The sequence below is a fragment of the Lissotriton helveticus genome, chromosome 11 (genome assembly GCF_964261635.1).
Source record: "Lissotriton helveticus chromosome 11, aLisHel1.1, whole genome shotgun sequence".
In the NCBI taxonomy this organism is placed as follows: Eukaryota; Metazoa; Chordata; class Amphibia; order Caudata; family Salamandridae; genus Lissotriton; species Lissotriton helveticus.
In genome coordinates this window covers 13818667-13836236 of record NC_136072.1, presented here as the reverse complement: position 1 = coordinate 13836236, position 17570 = coordinate 13818667, and the positions used below count along the sequence as shown (strand labels likewise).

Sequence of the window (17570 nt, the reverse complement as noted above, 5' to 3'; positions counted from 1 at the left end):
GTCTCCGGGGGTTTAGACCTAGACAGATGTGTAGATAAAAGGCACCCAAGTTTGGAGATTTCCTTAGAGACTTGGTTTAGTTTGTCCTCAACCCCCCTGCCATTAACTACGGCACCCTCAGAGGAATCCCTTAGATTTGTATTCATGCTATTATCTGCATCGACCTGTGCAGGAGGGGTAATAAATGTACTTAATCTAGCTACCTCTTCCATCACTTTATCAACTTTTGCCATTAGAGGTTTAATTATTGATTCCAATTTGATGGTCAACGTATCTACAAGTAGCTGAAAGTGATCCCTATTAACAGTTTCGGGGTCCCCCTCGTTGCTGTTCTCGTTTGTCGTCTCCGCCCGCATAGGCTGAGAGGTCACAGTTTTCTTTATTTTATGTTGCCCACGCTTATTTATCATTCTTCTGCATGCCCTAACTGGGCGGTGGACCAAAGATGGAACTGTCGTGGGAGAAGGTGGCGGTAAGTCTGAGCTAGAAATGTCCACTGGAGTAGAAACAATATCTAGGTTTAAATCCTCCACGGGAACAACAGGTGGGACAATCTCACTCACATTGTCAATATCATCCAGGTCAAGAAGATTAGTTGAAGATGAAGCAGGGGGGCTGGCCATGCCAAGTGACAGACGTCGTGCAGAATTAATTTTCGTGACCATTTTGACCATGTAGTTATCCAAGGGCCCAGGTAGGGCAGATGTTTTAGCTGAACGTAATTTGGCCATTATCACGGGGAGGGATTCAATTGGAAACAATGAGAACACACACTAAACAAGATATAGGGTACCCACTATGAAATGAATACGTCCAAAGGCAACACTGCAGAATATGAGGACCAGGGATCGTGGCCCTGCCCTGCCTCTCCCTGCCCCGGACGGCCACAGACGGCCCGCCCTCTGCCCGGGCTCAGCCCGCGCGCGTCCCGCGACGCGGGAGGTGTTCCGCGCTGTTAAGCGCTAGCGAGGGGTGGTGAGGGACAGAGTCTCTGAATTAAGCAGAATACTCTCACCCAGTCAAGAGATCAGGGCTAGATCCAACACCGTTTTTTAGCTCACTGCACCATCCCAGTTTCAGAACCTGGCTGTATGCAAATTAGTATGTTCCTCTCCCAGTGCATGATGGGAACAGGGCAAACCAAACTACAAAAGCCAATTCTTACACTGGGAAGGAAACAAGCTTCCGGGGACCGGTTTCTGGCATTACAGCGTCTTCGGCCCGGCTTTCTTGAATCCTGATGGTGCAATGAGCAAGGGACTCATGTCTGAGTATACCCTTCCACGCTTAGGGTGGACAAAAATATTTACAACAAGGGGTGGTGAGGGACAGAGTCTCTGAATTAAGCAGAATACTCTCACCCAGTCAAGAGATCAGGGCTAGATCCAACACCGTTTTTTAGCTTACTGCACCATCCCAGTTTCAGAACCTGGCTGTATGCAAATTAGTCTGTTCCTGTCCCAGTGCATGATGGGAACAGGGCAAACCAAACTACAAAAGCCAATTCTTACACTGGGAAGGAAACAAGCTTCCGGGGACCGGTTTCTGGCATTACAGCCGTCTTCGGCCCGGCTTTCTTGAATCCTGATGGTGCAATGAGCAAGGGACTCATGTCTGAGTATACCCTTCCACGCTTAGGGTGGACAAAAATATTTACAACAAGGGGTGGTGAGGGACAGAGTCTCTGAATTAAGCAGAATACTCTCACCCAGTCAAGAGATCAGGGCTAGATCCAACACCGTTTTTTAGCTCACTGCACCATCCCAGTTTCAGAATCTGGCTGTATGCAAATTAGTCTGTTCCTGTCCCAGTGCATGATGGGAACAGGGCAAACCAAACTACAAAAGCCAATTCTTACACTGGGAAGGAAACAAGCTTCCGAGGACCGGTTTCTGGCATTACAGCCGTCTTCGGCCCGGCTTTCTTGAATCCTGATGGTGCAATGAGCAAGGGACTCATGTCTGAGTATACCCTTCCACGCTTAGGGTGGACAAAAATATTTACAACAAGGGGTGGTGAGGGACAGAGTCTCTTAATTAAGCAGAATACTCTCACCCAGTCAAGAGATCAGGGCTAGATCCAACACCGTTTTTGGGATGGGATGGTGCAATGAGCTAAAAACGGTGTTGGATCTAGCCGGGCCGGGCCGAAGACGCCTGAAATGGCAGAAACCGGTCCCTGGAAGCTTGTTTCCTTCCCAGTGTAAGAATTGGCTTTTGTAGTCTGATCTGCCCTGTTCCCATGATGCACTGGGCCAGGGACAGACTAATTTGCATACAGCCAGGTTCTGAAACTGGGATGGTGCAATGAGCTAAAAAACGGTGTTGGATCTAGCCCTGATCTCTTGACTGGGTGAGAGTACTCTGCTTAATTCAGAGACTCTGTCCATCACCACCCCTTGTTGTAAATAATTTTGTCCACCCTAAGCGTGGAAGGGTATACTCAGATGTGAGTCCCTTGCTCATTGCACCATCAGGATTCAAGCAAGCCGGGCCGAAGACGCCTGAAATGGCAGAAACCGGTCCCCGGAAGCTTGTTTCCTTCCCAGTGTAAGAATGGGCTTTTGTAGTCTGGTTTGCCCTGTTCCCATGATGCACTGGGCCAGGGACAGACTAATTTGCATACAGCCAGGTTCTGAAACTGGGATGGTGCAATGAGCTAAAAAACGGTGTTGGATCTAGCCCTGATCTCTTGACTGGGTGAGAGTACTCTGCTTAATTCAGAGACTCTGTCCATCACCACCCCTTGTTGTAAATAATTTTGTCTACCCTAAGCGTGGAAGGGTATACTCAGATGTGAGTCCCTTGCTCATTGCACCATCAGGATTCAAGCAAGCTGGGCCGAAGACGCCTGAAATGGCAGAAACCGGTCCCCGGAAGCTTGTTTCCTTCCCAGTGTAAGAATTGGCTTTTGTAGTCTGGTCTGCCCTGTTCCCATGATGCACTGGGCCAGGGACAGACTAATTTGCATACAGCCAGGTTCTGAAACTGGGATGGTGCAATGAGCTAAAAAACGGTGTTGGATCTAGCCCTGATCTCTTGACTGGGTGAGAGTACTCTGCTTAATTCAGAGACTCTGTCCATCACCACCCCTTGTTGTAAATAGTTAAGCGCTAGCGGGCGCTGCAGGAGCGTCACAGGAGCGCAGAGGTGCCGGGGCTGCTGGGGAGTGTAGTGCAACGTTGGCCGTTCCCCTCACGGCAATGGAAAACTGATGCTGGCCGTTCCCCTCACGGCTGAAAAGACCTGGGCGTCGGCCGTTCCCCTCACGGCAAGCAGGTAAGTCTGTGTGGCGTCCCCAAACAAACATATTATTCTCGTGTGAAGCAAAATATTCCACTGAGCTAAAAGCTCTAATAACAATATGTGTTGTGTGCAGAAGCAGCAGAAAGGTAAAATTGTGTTTAAACCCCTAATAAGCTCATGCTAACTTAACACAGTGCAAAGGCAAAGCATATCAATATGACAGTATTAATGAGGGCATGACTACAGATATCCAAATGAATGGTAGCTGTATTGTCAACAAGTACCAAATCTTTAAGAATCATATTCTTATGCGGAAATTCCCAAGCATTCTCCAATTTTACACAATTTTTAATGCATCTATTGTTGTCAGGACAGTATCTTTATGCTTCTGTTAAAATGGAAAAAACAGTCACCTCATTACAGCAAAGCAGTTAGCAAGTATGAAGCCCAGTACATGGTGGACCTGTGCATATGGACATTAGCACATCTTATATCTTACAGTATTAACCATTCTTAGGATTGTTTGAATGGTAGGTGCCTCTCATTGTTTTGCAAAGGGTTAAAAAACTGTAGATTCAGTTTACACCAATCCAGACCACGCTGCTAAAATATACGCATTGAATAGCCAATCCCCAAAAAAGGAAGGAATACTCTAGTGTCTTGTTGCCACAAAATGGCTTCTTGCAATTTTGACAAGGAAACCAGATGGCAGGATTTGGAAAAAAGGAGATGTGCAGTCCTTTGTCTAACATTATTACATTTGTTCCCTTAGGTGAGAGTGTGCCGGTTAAAAAGATCCCCCTGCCAAACATCAACAACTCAGTTCCATGGAAAATCCATAGTAAAGAGGATTACAAAAAACACATCTTGTTCTGTGGGACTGAGCTCATACAGTCAAAAACATCAAGGATGGAACCCGCAAAAGCAGTTGTACTTCAGACCGGTGAGTTCTTATAGTCCATTAACATTACTTCAACCATATAACAATGGAAGACTGTACTACTCAATGTCACAAGACATTTTAGGTATTTTTAGAATGACAAGGTATACTATGGATACTACAGCAATCTAAATATGTTTCCTAAAATTTTTAAATCATCTACTCCATAAATAAATGGAAAAGTTTTGTCATTCTTTGTTGCAAGGATGAGTAAGTGGCAGGTTGAGTGGGTGTTTGGTTTGTGAGTGGCAATATTTGAGAGTGAGTGTCTGTGTGAATGGCTGTATGGGTGAGTGGGCAGATTTGTGAATGTTTGTATGGATGTGTGAATGGGTATGTAAGTGGCTGTGTTGTCATGTGAGTGAGTGTGTGAGTGCTTGTACGGGTGAGTAAGTGGGTGTGTGAGTAACTGTGTAGGTAAATAAAAGGTTGTGTGAGTAGCTGTGTGGGTATGTGACTTTGTGACTGGCTGTCTGCGTGAGAGACTTGCTGTATGAGTGGCTGTATGGATGAGTGAATGGTTGTTTGAGTGGTAGCACGAGTGAGTGAGTGGGTGTGTGAGTGGCTCTATGGAGGAGTGAGTGGATGTGTGAGTACTGGTATGTGTTTATGAATGGGTATGTGAGTGATTGTGTGGATATGTGAGTGGACATATGAGAGGTTGTATGTGGGTTTGTGAGTGGTTCTGTGGATTATGTCATCAGTGATGTAATTTGATATGTCATCAGTGATTTTACTAACCATGTCATGAGTGATGTAATAAGTGAGGTCATAAGCAGGGCAATTGCGGGGTTGTAAGTTATAGTTAGCTGCTTAATTTCTATGGTTTTATGCAAGTAAATTCTGAGCTTATCTATATTGTCCTTGTAACCTTTTTTTTGGTGTGAATTTCTAACTTTTTTATATTCCATTTCCTAACTATAAGGCCCCTGAACCTTTGGTTTTTCAGTAAATTTCAAATGTTTTTCAAATTCTCTAGCTTAACTATAACATCCCTGTAAATTGTGTGTTTTTAAGTGAATTTCCGTTTTTTAACTAGTAGTCATGTTTGGACAATAGCTCTCAGGAATCCTGCTGTGTCAGACTTACTGGAGATCTTCTTGGTCTCCATGGACCCTCAGCATCCAAGAGGACCTCATCCCCCAACCAGTAGTGTGCTAGGAGGTGCATTTGCAGAGTGGTGGAGAAAGGGGGTCGGGTTTTCGGCCAGCATACAGCAATCACTCTATGTGGGACTTAGTGAAGGTAGCAAGAGTAGTTCTTGGCCCCCAAAAGATGCTCAGCATCCAATTGTTCATCCCCAAACAATAGTACGCTAGGAGTGTTTGCAGAGTTATGGAGAAAGGGGTCAGGACCTCCGGCAACTTGCTAGGACTGGTTTTTTAAACATATTTTGTTGCTTTATTAGGGAAGGGGGGGCCATGCCACCATACTTCCCAGGCCTAGATTTTGGCCCCGGGGAGCCCATTCCCTGGGGTCCAGTTATTTTTTTTAACTATTTGGAGGAAGGGGGCGCTCAGCCCCCCTCCCCAGACTGATATGGGCCCTGGGGACCCCATCCCTCATGTTCCAGCAAACCTATAATAGGGGAGGGGGCACGGGGCCCCCATCATGGTCCAATTTCAGTCCCGTGGACCCCATTCCCTGAGGCCTTGCCATGTCTGCTGGTTGCCTCCACTGGGACCATATGGGAGCATCAATGCCCCTGCGGTCTTTGCCAGCTCCCATTATTTTTTATGATCTCACTTTTCAAAAACAGAGTGTTTGCTGTGGCTTGGCTGGTGTGGCAAACCTCCCGCCAAGCCACAGCAAACTTTGTGCCAGGGTTTGGCACCCTGGGACATAGCAGTAGGAAGGGGGTCCCCATTACTGTCTAAGACTCCAAGAGGGAAGACGCATGGCCCCTCCTTTCTTAATAGTGAGCCTCTCCTGGGGGGGGGGGGGTTCCCTGAGGGTCTCCCACGGCAAATTGATCATGGCCCCAGTAGGTGGTGTTCCCGGGGGCCAGGGTGGGGGGGGGTCCTTGAGGCCCTCCAAAAGAATGTATTTGTTGAACTATTACATTTTCATAATATTAATTAGAATGATTAGTTTAATAATATTTTTAAATTAAATGTATGTAAAAACATATATGCAAATCTTAATATATATATGTGTGTGTGTTTTATTTTTGTAAATAAGTATAATAGGTATGCATATTTTTAAATGAAATAAAGATATTTAATTTCTCTTATATTACTGTTACTTTTTAATATATCTATATTTACTATTTATGTTTATATATTAAAATAAAATATTTTTGACAACTATATTAGTGACAATATTATTATATTATCAATATTTTTGTCATTTACAACACAAGTATAGAAAATCAAAATTTTTGGTTAGATGTTTTTGATACAATATTTTTGTATCAGAATATTATTGTTGTTGATATTCTGTCAGTGAACCGGTTGATAAGGTCTAGCCTACCTACAAAAGCTAACCCCACAATGCATCTCTTTCACAAACCTTCAATCTGTCTCTCAACACCATATCAATAAATGTCCATGCAAGAGCCTGGAACATGGGGACCTACCCATGGCAGCATTGGGCTGCAAGCTGTGGCATAGCCTGGATACACAAATCAGAGCTGAATCCTCCTTTCAGGAAATATCTTAAAATGGAAGTTAAGTCTTCGAGAATTTGTTTGTCTAAATCCACTTCTCCTGGATCATGACGCAGGATGATGGACCCCACCTCTATCTTCTGAATCTTATGTCTTATTGCACGTTGGTCAGTTTGCTATTCCGCCTTAAGAAGAAAAGCATTTGAGAGTTATTAGAAGGTGATCACTGACACCAAAATACATTAAAAAGCAGTGAACAAAAATCACTGAAATTAAGGAAAATATGTGTATTGAGAACCTGTAAGCTAGAGACTTTTCAAACATGTTCTCAGACAAAACATGTACACAAGATAATGGTTCCTGAATGAATAGTCAGGGAACATCACCATGTCAAGAAAAGGTGAAGATATAGGGGAGGACAAATGACAAAAAGAAACACTTGCACATCTATCCAGAGAGTGGACCCACTCACAGGCTAACCTGCTAGTGGTCCTGATTTCAGCTTCACCCATCAATTGGGTGGATGGTGAAGACGCCTAATACGCCCAGCTGCCAGTAGGTTATTCTGGTGCTTTGTTAGGCCATCGACAGACCTCCATGTTTGGTCTGTGGATTAGAGCGAGAGAGTAAAAAAATGGTTATTTCACCTCATTCTTGAAGGAGGGAAAGGAAAGTGTGCAGACGAGCATATCAAAGCATTTGACACCTTGTGTGAATCAATGATTACCAGTATATTTGTATGGCCTGCACAGGCTAATTAATTCTACGTTAGTAACAAACAAAGGGCTGGCTCTAATCAGTAAGGCTGAGCCTAATATAATTAACCAACAAAAGAGAATGCCAATACTGATACTATATTCGAAACAAGTTAATTAACACAAATGCAAAAACCACAGTTCAATGCATCCGGGTGCTATTCAATAGCTGTTTATTTCAAAGATTTTTTAAGATAAATAGTTTGAGATTCAAAATACAGTTCCGACAAGATTATGTAACAACTATTAAAATGGACACAAAAATAAGCCAAAGGATCACATATGTCGTCATTCATAAATCTTCAATCATATCACAATCATACCTCACACATTCATTCAAACAGGTACTCAAACAAATGGAGAGTGTATAAACCAATTTGTAGAGTACTGGGTCTGCCAGCAAAGAAATAATGAATGAATTACAATGTGTACTGTTCGAAAAAATACACCATATGAAATTGAATTAAGTCACTAAATTCATTCAAAATGCAACACAATTCAGTGTGTTATTGCCAACAGAATTGCAAAAACAAATTAGCAAAAGGGCAAGAAAGGGGCAGACCCAAAGGCCTACGCGTTTCGAATCCCTATAGATCTTGGGATTTTCTTCAGGACCAACCAGAGTCTGTGGAAAGAATAAAAAGAGAGACTGTGTTTCTAGCCAATGTTAAATCAAAAACCGAAGAGCACCACAACACCATAAACGCACTCCAGCTTACCAGTGGATATCAATCCAGCCTTAGTAATGATAAGCAAAATTTGTCAAATCCTCCTGTAAAGAAATAGAGAAAAGGAAAGACAAAAGAAGAAATGGGAAAAACCAATGAGTGCACCCATATCAAAGCCTTCTATCAACTAAGTTCTCAAAATGGCCAACCAGAGCTTACCTAGTGGAAGTCAAAAAAGGTGTCATAGCAGGACAAAATATTCAAAAGGGCGCGGATTACTTGCCCACTAGGGGGTAGAGGTAGCCTGTCGACAAACAACAACAGGAAGGGAATATGATTTAAGATTGGCTAGAAGCACAGTCTCTCTTTTTATTCTTTCCACAGACTCTGGTTGGTCCTGAAGAGAATCCCAAGATCTATAGGGATTCGAAACGCATAGGCCTTTGGGTCTGCCCCTTTCTTGCCCTTTTGCTAATTTGTTTTTGCAATTCTGTTGGCAATAACACACTGAATTGTGTTGCATTTTGAATGAATTTAGTGACTTAATTCAATTTCATATGGTGTATTTTTTCGAACAGTACACATTGTAATTCATTCATTATTTCTTTGCTGGCAGACCCAGTACTCTACAAATTGGTTTATACACTCTCCATTTGTTTGAGTACCTGGTTGAATGAATGTGTGAGGTATGATTGTGATATGATTGAAGATTTATGAATGAAGGCATGTGTGATCCTTTGCTTATTTTTGTGTCCATTTTCATAGTTGTTACATAATCTTGTCGGAACTGTATTTTGAATCTGAAACTATTTATCTTAAAAAATCTTTGAAATAAACAGCTATTCAATAGCACCCGGATGCATTGAACTGTGGTTTTTGCATTTGTGTTAATTAACTTGTTTCGAATAGAGTATCAGTATTGACATTCTCTTTTGTTGGTTAATTAATCCTACAGCAACATATGGCAGAGCATGGGCTTCAACTTAATCTTAAGACAACAAATACTTTGTTTGCTACCAAATGACAAAGCCCTCCACACACGTTCTATCTAGAAGGTCCATCCTTGGGATAAGCGAAAGAGTAGAAGTACTTGGGGGTCATTTATGACTCAAGCGGTACATTCACCAGCCACTGCCCTTCAATCCTAAGGGAAAGTAATTCTCTAATGTCAGCTTTCTGCTCCCTGAGGGTCACCTCAAAGGGCAATCCTCACAGTGACAGGACACCACTTTTTTTGCTAATGTGCTGTGCCTATTCTTTAATTTGTAAGAACAATCAGTTTACTGTCAAAGCATTGATTTCACTGGGCTCTAGTGGCAAGATATCATCTTTTTATTGCTGCTACTCACCTTGTAGTTTGCAAAAACAAATAGTTTATTGACAAAGCCCTGATAGCACTTTCCTCTAGGTACAGGATATAATCTTTTTATACCAAAGCCCTGATAGCACTTTCCTCTATGTACAGGACATGATCTTTTTACACCAAAGCCCTGATAGCACTTTTCTCTAGGTACAGGACATAATCTTTTTACACCAAAACCCTGCTAGCACTTTCCTATATATACAGGGCATAATATTTATACAGCAAAGCCCTGAAAGCACTTTCCTCTAGATACAGGACATAATCATTATACACCAAAGCCCTGATAGCACTTTCATCTAGGTACAGGACATAATCTCTTTACACCAATGCACTGATTGCACTTTGCTTATCTTTGGACTTCATTATGCAACAGCAATCAGCGCTCTCCTATGTTATATTGCCAAATGGACTGACAGCACTTAGTTTAAGTTCACCTTTCTATTGAGACATTTCCAGTTGTATCCTGCGTTTTATTTATTTAGTCAGCTACAGACTGTGGGCCCGATTCACAGAACTAACTTAAGACAAAATCCTAAACTTACTACTTTTGGTATTCACAGAAGTTAGGATTTTGTCTTAAGTTCGTCTTAAGACAGACTTAAGACAAACTTAAGACAAAATCCTAACTTCTGTGAATACCAAAAGTAGTAAGTTTAGGATTTTGTCTTAAGTTAGTTCCTTGAATCGGGCCCATCATGAATGCAACAATACACAGTTAACTGCCAGCTCCCAGACAATACTTACCTTTTTATGCTGCGGACCATAACCAGGTCCTCTCAGGCAACAAACTACCAGGAGCCTACAACAAGTAACGCTAACAGGGTCACGGGTCCGGACACTTTTCAGTCAGTTGCTGTTGTTCCGTGTCCTAATACTTTAGCCTTTAAACACACTTTTATGTAATAATGTAATGATTGTGTACTCTCATTGTATATGGGTTTTAAATTGTAATTTTTAATTAACTGTACAATGAAGTTTCCTTCATTTATTCACAGTGCACTTGTTGTTGAGTTTTGCCTATGGAACCACAAAACAAACCCCATTATTAGAATTAGATATCAATCAGTTGAGAAACAATTGATGTGAGATTTGGCAATGGAAATGTTCTATTTAAGACAGTTAACACTCTCATAAGAAACACAAAATTACCCACACACAGCCCATGCATGCATAGTCCTCATACCAAGCGTCAAAGTACATAATGTGGGCCATGAATATGTAGTAACATACTCCATGAATTGTCCTACCATTTGTTTTAGATTGGTTAGCATGTCACTTCCTTGCACCTTTTTCATCGTCAACAAGGTTTATTTGGCTTTTAAAAATAAAACCATAAAAGTCAAACAACCTACAATATTCCATCATTCAGGTTACAGGTTGTCAAAAATGAAAAAATCCAGATAATCAAAATACAGCTTAAAAGTACATGATTTGCCATGCAAATGTTAGTTACAGCTTGTCCTAAGTCTGTTGGCGACCTGTAAAAAACTTAAGAGTGTACAAGACGGTATCACTAGTGAAAAGTTGTAAAAAGATAAATGTTGGTCCCACCCTCCTAAAACCCATTTTTTTTAAATGGGAATAATAAATAACTTTCTAGGTACAATATAAAAAGTACAAAAAATTAAAATGTGCAACATGTCCTGAGGAGACGCTCCGTCGCAGCCACAGGGCATGAGGCACTGGCCTCTATAGGAACCTTGGGGATGTACTAATAAGTAGTGAAAGCGTTTGATCCGAAACCTTGTCGATAAGAAATGGTCTTGAATACTTTTAAGCCCTAAAAGGTAAGGCTCAGTAGTAGGCACAGTTTTCAATACGGCATACTTTCGCACACTAGCTTTACACAGCTCTTTACCCTCTCTATCACAATGACGTTTTCTTAAATAAACCTCCTTGGCCCAAACAAGGTCCCTTTTTTGAATTCCCTCAGGTTTCATGTAAAGATCCGCTCTTCCTACCCTGGCGAGGCCAATTCTTATGTACTGGAGCCAGCAAATACGTGAGGCATGATCAAGAGAAAGACAATCCCGTATCACAGCTTTGCTAAGTGTATTCTTTTGCTTCGGCCAAATCTTAGGCCACAGGGTCAAAGGGCGGAAGGCCAGATCATCAGCAAGAAAAGACATCCCCAGTTCCTCATGGACAACATACAATGGCGTGCCTTGCGGGACAGAGAGAACTCTTCGCAAGAATGAGTTCTCAGTGCTCTGCACAACCCAAAGCTCGGTATGACCCCATATCTCACTCCTGTATCTAACGTTTGAGATACATTTTGCCTGATAAAACTTCAGGATGGCCTCTTAGTTTCCCTCCTACTCTACTGGCAAAGTTAAAAACAGCTGCAGAGGCTTTCACTAGGTCCACTTTCTTGCGCTTAAGCAAGGGGCGCCAGCTCAAGGAGTCCTCGAACACTATTCCCAAATAGGAGTAAATATTTACTTTAAGTATTGGAGAGCATCTCAATTTAAAAGTGGGCTGCTTTGCCTTTGCCTTGCCGGGGCCCACCTGCATAATATATGATTTAGAATGATTCACTAACAAGTCCAGTTCCTCAATGAATGAGGCAAAAGAATTGAGGAGAAGTTGTAAGCCCCTTGCAGTCCTTGGCAGGAGGACTGCGTCATCCGCATATAAGAGGACCAGGAGGCTGCGCTTGCCTACCTGAGAGGTGTCTGCTTTAGTTGCTTGTAGGGCCTTCTCTAAAGAATTGATGTATACATTAAAAAGGAAGGGTGTGAGTATACACCCCTGGCGCAAACCCCCTCTTAATGTTAAACTGGCGGGACACTTTCAAGTCCTTTGAGTAACGTACTACTGCCCTGGAATCTCGATGGAGATCCCTCAAAAACAAAATGAAGTTATTATTGATGCCGATGGATGACCTCAGCCGCCATAGCTTGGACTTTTTTACACAGTCAAAGGCTGAGGACAGGTCCATAAAGGCTAGAGATATAGGGCAGGCACGAGCCACCGTGTACTTATTCAGGGCAAGATACACATTGAGACACTGCTCCACTGCAGATCGACTGGGGCGAAAGCTGTATTGGATCTCAGATAAAAAATTGCTTTTATCCCCCCAGGATACCAGTCTATCAAGAATCATGCGACCCACCACCTTCACCACAGAGTCCAGGAGGGAGATGGGCCTATAACATGAAGTACAGTCGCAGTCACCCTTTTTAAATATCGGGACTGTAGTTGATAAAGCCCAATAATCAGGCAATGTAGAGGTCAGGCGGAATCCCTTCTGACCCCGGGGCCTTTCTATTGATCAGGCTTAGTATACCCACTCTCATCTCTGATTCGGAAAAAAGAAGATCCGCCTTACCTTCCACTCAGTCCTGCCCCTTATTAGGCAAGGAGTTTGCCTGAAAAATACCATTGAAATGATGGACCCAGTTATCCTCTATAATATAGGTGTGGGGTGAATGAGCATTCTCTTCTCAGAGGAATGGGCTATTAATAATAGCCCAAAACATGGAGCTGTTACGCAGTGTACTTGCCTCTACTAGGTCAGATCAGGCCTCCTTAAAAGTGAGCAGGTGAGATGCCAGTGCAGCCTTATAAGCTCTGCGAAGACCTTTAACAGCCACCGTGTCTCAAGGCTCGTCGCTCAAGCCTGTCTCAACTTCCTAGAGGCATGGGAACACACAGAATCAAACCATCTTGGACCTGCTGGCTCCCTGCCCCATCCGGGGCTTGCAGAAGCGTCCGTATGACTGTGGACATGGTGCCAAAAGCACCCAGGATGTCAGAGGCACTGGCCTCGCTGTCGAGACAGGTGGCAACCTCCCTACGACACTGCGTTTCAAGTGACTTGTGAAATAACTCTGGTTCTCCACACCCCCATTTTAAGCTCCTCCCTGCCTTGCCCACTTTAAGAGGGACTCCTCCCCCACCCACCTTGGAACGTCCATATGCACGGGACCAGCCTGTTATTATACAGCTAGGATTATGGTCACTGAATTCACTTGTCTGGAGAGAAAAATCTGTGACCAAGGAAAAGAAGGGGGTAGATACAAAGCTAAAATCTAAAAAAGTCTCACACCCTCTACTGATAAAAGTGGGATTCATGTCTGTTTTCCTTGGAGGCAGCTTATTCATGACTGGAGTTAAGTCCATTTCTAAAAGGAGTAAATTAAGCTCAATTCCCTGAGAGGTATGTTCCATATGCAGGCCTGATTGTCCTGCGCAACCCATAGCTTCCACTCCTCTTAATCTAATATCTCCACACATGTGGATATTAAAATCCCCTGTTAAGAAGATATGATGACAATTCTGGACATTCAGGATGCAACCCCGCAATACTGACCCCAACTGTGTTATAAATACACCCACTCTTGTGTGTAGCTCCTGCATTGTAAAATATTAACAAAAGGAGTCCACTCTAGCCACTAGGCAGCAACACCACTTGTACGTTGGGCGACGCATGGAGTACAGATGCTGAAAGGTCAAGGACGGCTAAAGAGACAAATATAATAAGCCCCCTTTTTGCTCTCCATGACAAGAACAGGATAGCTGGGACAAAGAGGGTTTTATAGTCATCCAGGTGGTATTTGTTCTCAATTGACCAGGTTTCCTGGAGACTTCTTACCGCAAATCTTTTCACAAGGGCCAGCCACCCAGGGTTGTCGATCTTACTTGCCAACCCGTGATGTTCCAAGAAAGGAACTTACCCCCACCGTTCTTACTCGTTACCTGCTCCGGGGGTGGGATCTTTCCCCTTTGTGACAAGGATCACGGGGTCCGAAGGACCTGCACGGAGTCAATCACAATCTTCCAACGTACTCAATGGAGCAAATCTGTTTACAGTGCTAACCCCTGTAATCCCTTCCACGTGACCCCGATAACCCTCCTCAAAAGGCCACTCACATTGGGGTCCCAAATAGGGAGTACTGAGTCGATAAAAAAAAGCAACAGGAATGCCAGAATTTCAGAGTTCCCACACCTATAATCAAACTGCACTACTGAGCTTAAAATGTGATTTACAATAGATGAATTGTTAAAATTAACAATGATACAATCCGCCTGCCAAGATTTGTTTGTGACACCAACCCACGATGTCTGGCATACCATACAAATTTGATTTTCCACCTTAGGACCAAGGGCAATGTTAGAATTGAACCAATGCACAACCCAGTTCTTTAGCTGAAAAACGTCTTCCTTGGTCCCGGGTTCAAGACGCAGTACGTTGGCTAGCACCACAACAAGTGGGGTGGACTCAGAAGGAAGGTGAACAGAGCCCACACTGCAGGAAGGGGGCATACCGTCAGGACCATTTTGCCTGTCAGCAAAACGAAACAGACCGCCAACATTTACACTCTGAGATTGGCGAGGTTGGGAGGAGGAAGAGCTTCGGATGTTGACCCCCTACTAGTAATTGGGCGATTGGGTGGTGCAGGCCTTGTTATGGTTGGTACTGTGGTAACTGCTTCCGCAAGGTTTGACCGCTGTGCTGCTGTAGACACCACTACGTTCCAACCCCCGTACCGCTGCCGCTGGAGCTGGGGATAGCAGTACAAGATAAAGGCCTTGCAGGGGGAAGATTTGCAGTAGGAGAAGCACGGTCCCCTTGCAAGGAGGCTGCTAGTTCACTGAGGTTCTTTTTCAGTGCAATGAGACTGTGTAGAATGGGGTCCAATTTGGTGTCCAGAGCTGACAATAAGACTGCTTGAAGCGTACATAGTGTAGTTGCATCCAAGATGGGCGTTGCTGGGTGTGCTACTGGAGTTGACAGGGGTCCTGTTTTCTTACTTCGGTTCCAAGGTACCCCCACTGATCGGCGCTTCCTCAGTGCGCCTCCTGCACTCAAGCCATTACCAGGAAGCTTTCCTGGTCTGGACTCAGAAGCTGGAATTAGAACTGGCGAGAGCGCGCCGCACAGGGCAATGACTGTTCGAGTGAGATGAACAGTGCCACCCACCTTAGATGGCGACAAAAAAACCCGGCCTACCAAAGAGTACTGGAGTTGGGATTGAGTGTCAACAAGATAGGCAATTTATGCTGTTCTTGGGAATGCAAATGTTGGATTATACTGCAAGCTCAATGAAATGTCTAGTACCTCTTTTTTAGAATTTAAATTGCATGGGGTAGTGGAGTCAAACAGTCAGGATTTACTCTCAAAGGAAGGTGTTGCTTAGGAATTCTGCATGTTTAAGGATGTTATAGAGCTGCCTATTTCTTTGGACCACATTGCAGGCTGTTATTTTTTGCGCTACTACAGAAATAGACCAACCATAAGTCCATATTGCCCCTTTTCCCACTAAAAGCATAAAATGCCACAGGATGGTTGGGGAGATCAGAGCAGAACGGTGAACTGGTGAACGAGATAGGCGTCAGACAACCAGTTCCATCTCCTTGTCCAGGACCCCAGCTGCATGCTGAAAAAAAGCATCCGTAGTGCTGCCAATGTGTGAAGGCTCTTTGCTTGTAGGGCCCGCCACCACCCTGCGTCTCCCCATTATGGGTATACCTGATGTTTTAGAAATAAGGGTAAGGGCGCCTGGGTCGATGCTGCACCTGGCACACGTGAAAGTAACATTTACAGGTTGGAAACAGTGAGCAGTTCTAACCACTAGAGGGATACAAATTCCAGACTGGTTTAATCAACTCCTTAGCCGGTAAGATGCTGCACTGCTCTGCTTCCTCCCAGTTTTCAGAGTGCTCTTTCCTGGTTTGCCTCATTTAAAAAAAAATGATTTCCCCTTCCTTTTCCCCCATTTGTCTGAGTGTCTTCTCTAGCTTTAGCTGTGTTTTCTACTGCTTGCTCCTTTCTTTCCCACATTTTTATGAGTGCTTTCGTCTGCTTTTGCCTTGGTTTTTTTACTGCTTTCTCCTTCCTCTCTGCCATTTGTCTTAGTGCCTTCTCTTCCCTGTTTTTTTACTGCTTTTTCCTTCTTTTCCCACATCTTTCTGGGTGCTTTCTCCTGCTATTGCCTCCTCCTTCACTGCTTTTTTGCCCAAGCAGCTAGCAACTCCACCGCATTGAAAGCCTCACAGGTGGTTTGCCATTCTTTATAAATCTTGTTGATTGATTCAATGAAATTCCCAATGTGCTGTTCATATTTGTGACAATCTGTTTCTCTAGGTTTCAACACAGCGAAGGGTGATTTGGTGAGGTCTATTCTTTATTCAAAGCCAGTTGATGCCAAGCTCTACAGGGATGCAGTCAGATTCATCCTTAGTCTTCTGATCGTTTCCCTTATAGGATTTTTCTATTCCGTGATTGTGCTTAAAAGTAATGGGGTAAGTAGGATCTCAGATGTACATGGAAACCATAACAACACTTACATGCAATTCTTTCTTTCGGTCTTGCTTTATTCTACCTTTATGCCCTACCTTTATCTCGGCTGATGGAATACTCCATCTAAAAAATGACGGATATCCCGTCCTCCGTATTACGACCTCCAAAGAATATAATGGAATTGTAATACACGGACGAGATACCCATCACGTTTGCACTGATTTATTCCCCTCTGCCAAGATCTAAATTGGGCCCTTTGTCTTCTTGATGGGCAACAACTGTTTGGTTCCTACTTGAATCATTCTTCCTTCTCCAACATTGCTATCAATAAGTACTGAGGAGTAGTCACCATGGAAAGGATCTCATCCTATCTATAAATAGTTTTTAGAAAGTGATATATCTTAGAACCTTGTTACAATCTGTCTGCTCTGGTTCTGACAAAGTAGATCATATAATAAGATCCCTATTTTCTACCACTCACCAACAAGTTAATTTGTCAATCCTTGACATTTCTAACTCGCCACTAAATTGGAACCCCAGACTGCAAGGGTCCTGATTTTATGCTACCTGCCTCACAACTAAGTCAATCAATAAATATGGGCCTTATAAAATGTGTGTGCAATCCTACCTTTATTTAAAAAACACTAATACCCCTATAACAAATATAACTCAGGAGACAAACACCCGACAGCACACAGGACAATAAACAATAATATACCACTAAAACACACACAAATGACTTAAT

At 43.3% G+C, this 17570-nt stretch overlaps 1 protein-coding gene across 1 annotated transcript in view; it reads left to right on the top strand.

Moving 5' to 3' along the window:
- The window catches only part of LOC144792100 (putative cation-transporting ATPase 13A4), a 307439-nt gene that overhangs the window by 58385 nt on the left and 231484 nt on the right, over positions 1 to 17570 (top strand). Inside the window, exons 10-11 of the mRNA XM_078666970.1 lie at positions 4018 to 4188; positions 16670 to 16827. Coding sequence (XP_078523096.1) covers positions 4018 to 4188; positions 16670 to 16827 — 329 coding nt within the window. The remainder of the gene's footprint in view (positions 1 to 4017; positions 4189 to 16669; positions 16828 to 17570) is intronic.